Source organism: Humulus lupulus, chromosome 4, assembly GCF_963169125.1.
Source record: "Humulus lupulus chromosome 4, drHumLupu1.1, whole genome shotgun sequence".
Classification (NCBI taxonomy): domain Eukaryota; kingdom Viridiplantae; phylum Streptophyta; class Magnoliopsida; order Rosales; family Cannabaceae; genus Humulus; species Humulus lupulus.
The window spans coordinates 161,558,900-161,563,289 of record NC_084796.1 but is presented as its reverse complement, the minus strand read 5'-3'; the positions used below and the strand labels follow the sequence as shown (position 1 = coordinate 161,563,289).

Sequence of the window (4,390 nt, the reverse complement as noted above, 5' to 3'; positions counted from 1 at the left end):
AAATCATACAATTATAGCAGTATATAACATAAAAGATAATAACAAGCAAAAGGTAACTGACTAACTTTGAGAGCCAGATATAAAAGACAATAACAAGCAAAAGGTTTCTAGCTGACTTTGAGAGCCAGATAATAGCATGTTACCAAAGTATCCTTGGAAAGAAGTAAGAAGAAATCAAGGATTATAGATGTTATTTCCTTTTTTATAGGATTTGTAGTTAATTATGTTTATTACGTTTTATTCTGTAATTAAGAGTATTAGTTGTATAAACCCTATATATATGTAATGGTTGTATTACGTTTTATTCTACAAGAAATACAAGGCAGTTTTGTTTTAAAAAAAAAAGAAATATTTCTTTAACAATAAAAAGCCTCAAGTCCAGTATGACCATCTCAGTGATATAGTGGAGCAAGTACATGTAGTAGAGATAAACTATGCCCCAGAAGTTCTACTATATAAATGGTAGAATTATACTGAAGTAAAATAGAAATCTTAACTCATCATTGTACCTGTGCAGATTTTCATTGAAATGGCAAGGATAAATTCCAGTTTCCAGCATGCCAAGCAGCCTCATACTGCAAAATAATTGATGACCAAAAAGACAGATGGTAAATACTACACTAGAGAGGTCAGTTGATAATGATATCACCTCTAAGAAAAAGAAAAAGAAAGGGACAACCATGAGTACATGCTTATTTCATGGATTTATAACAACAGGTTAATGCCAGATGCAAGAAAGTTGAGCACAACAAACTTTCACTCCTCTTTCATAGATGTCCATCAGAATACAAGTGATAAGGTTTTAAATTTTCACATAACCTTGGCACATGGAACATACAAGGACAATTAAGGTAAAATAAGTTAATTTTTTGGGAAGAGTGTGATAAATCACTAACAAATCAGTAAATCCCAAAACAACAATCTCTGAAAAAAAAAAAAAAACCAATCTAGATGGTCAAAACAATTATAGCAAAGCTTGTTCAGTTGTATTACTTACCTTCAACTACAATTCAAAGCTAAGTATACATGTATTACTTACCTTATTGGATAGAATGATCCCATATAAGCTGTTAGGTTCATTGATATGAGTGACTGCTGAGACAAGTATCTCAATATGTTGAGGTAATACACATTAGAGAAATGGTATCAAACCAGAGGTCAAAAGGCCACCAGAAGTACAGGAAGAAAAATTTAAGAAGAGTATGAAAGCATCGAAACTCACAACTACAGACTTTGCAACTGCAAGATAATCAATAGAAAGCCAAAACACCTGGGAACATAAACTTGTCAGAAAATGAGAAAGAAAGCAAAAAAGTATCACATATATTATTTTCAAAAGTAACAAATCAATTGTAGAAAAGCATTGTGCTAGATCCATATATATGTAGTATTGAAAAAGAAAGATTCACTAATAATATTACTGAATGTGTTTTTATTAATTGATGTACATAGTATTACTCACTATTGTAAATATGCCTTAGTTTTCTGATCTTGTACTAGTTACCTGTTGATGTCTATAGCCCTTGTTCTATAAGAACCCATGTATACCTATATTTTCTGAGTAAAGACAACTAAAGTTTACAAGAAGTATGGTAAATGGTTAAAAATATAAAGAAAATAAAATCTACTTAGAGGCTAGATGCAAATGACTATTCTTTGCCTGCTTTACATTTAACAGGTCAATCAAAGATGTGGTCTTCAACTCCACACAGGAAAAACCAAGGATGAAGGATGTATGAAGTAACAGAAACTAAAAGCCACATCATGAACTTAGAATATTAATGCATTAAACAAAAGTGAAGGCCAAATTGTTGCTGTAGCCAGTTCCAAAGAAAAAAGCAAAACCGACCACAAAAAAGTGTTGTATTAGCATATTTGCATGAAAAATTACCTTCTTCCATAAAGAAGTCGACAATGACATTGTAGCCTTTCCAGAAGTGGAACGTGATTTAGAGCCATTACTAGAAGTCTTAGCACATTACGACCCAAAGATGTATGCATTGTGAGTAGAATACTCAACAATCTCAAAACAACAGAAATTTCAACAAATAAATAAGAAACTGTATAAAATAATATATTATAATAAACCTTAGTATTTCCTTGCTTGGATTGTACACAATAAGATCTATCTGTGACATAACATAATCGAAGTTCATTCAAGGCATTCAGCAAGACTTGAATTGATTTCATTAATTTATTAGACTTTGTAATAATATGTTCTTGAACCTGCATATAAAGCAATAACAAAAAATTCAATTCATTTCTTCCTAATAATGAGCAGATGTAATAGAATGCTGCATAAGACTAGTAAAGGTTCACCCAAAAACAATCGAACAGTTTTCCCAATATGAATTAAACATCTACCTAAAATGTGCTCAGGTACATTACATTACTGCTTCTGGATCAACTAAAGTAGAAAAATGAATAAAAAAAATAGACTGAGAAAATTAATGAATTTCTGTTCCTGCTCTAGAGGTAGATGAATAAGGCAGATTCAACTTTTGTCAAAGTTTATAAACTAGATGATTGTAAAAAAAAACACATAAACATATCACGAAAATGAGATTTTATATAGATTGTTGACTCTGATAAACTTGTTTTAATAATTATTTTGTTTCCTAGAAATTAGAACTAGATTAAGTTGCTTAGAGTTATCTATTTCCTATATTTAATTTCATACAAAGGTCATTTATTTTTAAAAAATAAAAAATTACAACAATCATTCAGTATTATTATAGTTTCAATACATTAAATGACAGAAAACAAAAAATAAACTAATGAAAAAAGAGAAAGAAGAAAAAAAAACCTGCAAGGATATCAATTGTTGAATATCAATATCTAAGTCTCTCCTCCTGGCTAGATTTACAAAAATACTTGGTAATAGAAGCTCTGCAACTTCAACTTTCAAAAACACAATCTCCTGGCATAATCTGAAAGCAGGAAATACAATCTAATAAATTTTTTGTTATATTATTATGATAATCTTGAAGAAAAAAATTTGACCAAAGGCTGTTTTTATAAATTATAATAATAAATCTAGATATACCACATAAACTTCAAAAGAACATATATACCTTAGAATTACATCTGTGCAATAGCCACAAAGCAAATGGGCAAGTGGACAAATCCATGTCTCAAATGTTTTACCATGTGTCACCCATAAAGTTGAAGTACCCAATGAAATTGCTTCCGCTGATAAGAAATTTAAGGAATCACTAATTGTGTATCGAACAAACATAATCAATTAAAGCCAAACTGAAAATAGCAGAGAGCAGAAAAGAAAAACAAAGAAAAGCACAGATACATTGATTTGATTTTTCTCTTAAGTCGTTAGAAGTTGAGGAATACCAAGTAAAAGCAGAAGAAAATAACTTTGGTTAGAAAGAAGCAGGAGTATCTTTGAAGTAGTTTACGTAGAGTTCTATTCTTTTTTATTTTTGAAAAAGAGACAGAGGCCTTAGTCAGAGACTGACCCCCTCTCAACATTATTGAGAGCCCTCACATTTGGCGGAGGAATACCGTGGTTACAAAACAATCACAAAAAAACAAGCCACCAAAACCCCACAACAGACACCCACCCCCAACTTTAAAGCCAGATATAAACCACAGAGAGGCCTTTAGTGCTGCTGCAAAGAATGTGAGACACCATTCTGGATTCCTTAATTATAATATACTTAATAAGCTAGCTATAATAAATAAAAACACTTAGTACCACTATAATAAATAAGAGTTCAAGCAAGAATTAATACTGAAAATTTCTTAGGATCGCCACCATAGATCACCTATCTTAGCTAGCTAGTCTACTAATGACATGAACAGGCTTAGACAGACCTAAAACTCCAACAATATTGATATTCACTCAAATAACCTTAAAAATAAATAAAGAAAGCTTAATACTACCTACTCAATTAAGCATACTCTTATGTAGAACTATAATCCCTTTTCCAACATCCTAAGGACAACCTTAGAATCTAAATAATGCTAAAATTTGAAATCATATAACAATCAATTGAAAAATGTGGATTATTAGCACATCAAATGCATCTATACTCCAATTTCATTCATTTAATCTTTTGCTTCCACATTTGAGATAAGAGATGTCATTTCAAGTATCACTCACTTTTGATTTCTATATATTAGTACTGACACTGTAAATATGCAGTTAAGCAATTATAATACAATAATCCATAAAATCTAAAAGCAAAATAGAGGTGGTTTGTGATGAATGACAATTTTTAAATTGAGAAACTTGTTCCTCGATCAAATTTTTCGAACATGCCACTGTGAAAATTTTCTCTACTAGAAACTCAAGCCCATATGGTGCATTGATGAGATGATCTCCATTTAACATCTCACCAAAACTTTGCTTCTTTTACTTGAAATAATCTAT

General features: G+C 30.7%; 1 protein-coding gene across 1 annotated transcript; it reads right to left on the bottom strand.

Annotated features, from left to right (window-relative positions):
• Positions 1-521: 521 nt before the first annotated feature.
• Positions 522-3,825, bottom strand: LOC133832636 (serine/threonine-protein kinase ATM-like). Its single transcript, XM_062262951.1, has 5 exons — positions 3,075-3,825; positions 2,807-2,930; positions 1,180-1,270; positions 1,040-1,092; positions 522-575 (listed from the first exon to the last, which is right to left on the bottom strand). The coding sequence occupies exons 1-5, from the start codon at positions 3,236-3,238 to the stop codon at positions 522-524; spliced, it is 486 nt and encodes a 161-aa protein (XP_062118935.1). The 5' UTR covers positions 3,239-3,825.
• Positions 3,826-4,390: the final 565 nt, after the last annotated feature.

Coding starts and splice junctions, on each gene's coding strand:
- LOC133832636 (XM_062262951.1), bottom strand. CDS start 3,238: ATGTTTGTTCGATACACAATTAGTGATTCCTTAAATTTCTTATCAGCG. Junction 2,931..3,074: donor TGCACAGATGTAATTCTAAG/GTATATATGTTC, acceptor TCCTGCTTTCAG/ATTATGCCAGGAGATTGTGT. Junction 1,093..1,179: donor CTTCTTAAATTTTTCTTCCT/GTACTTCTGGTG, acceptor TTGTCTCAGCAG/TCACTCATATCAATGAACCT.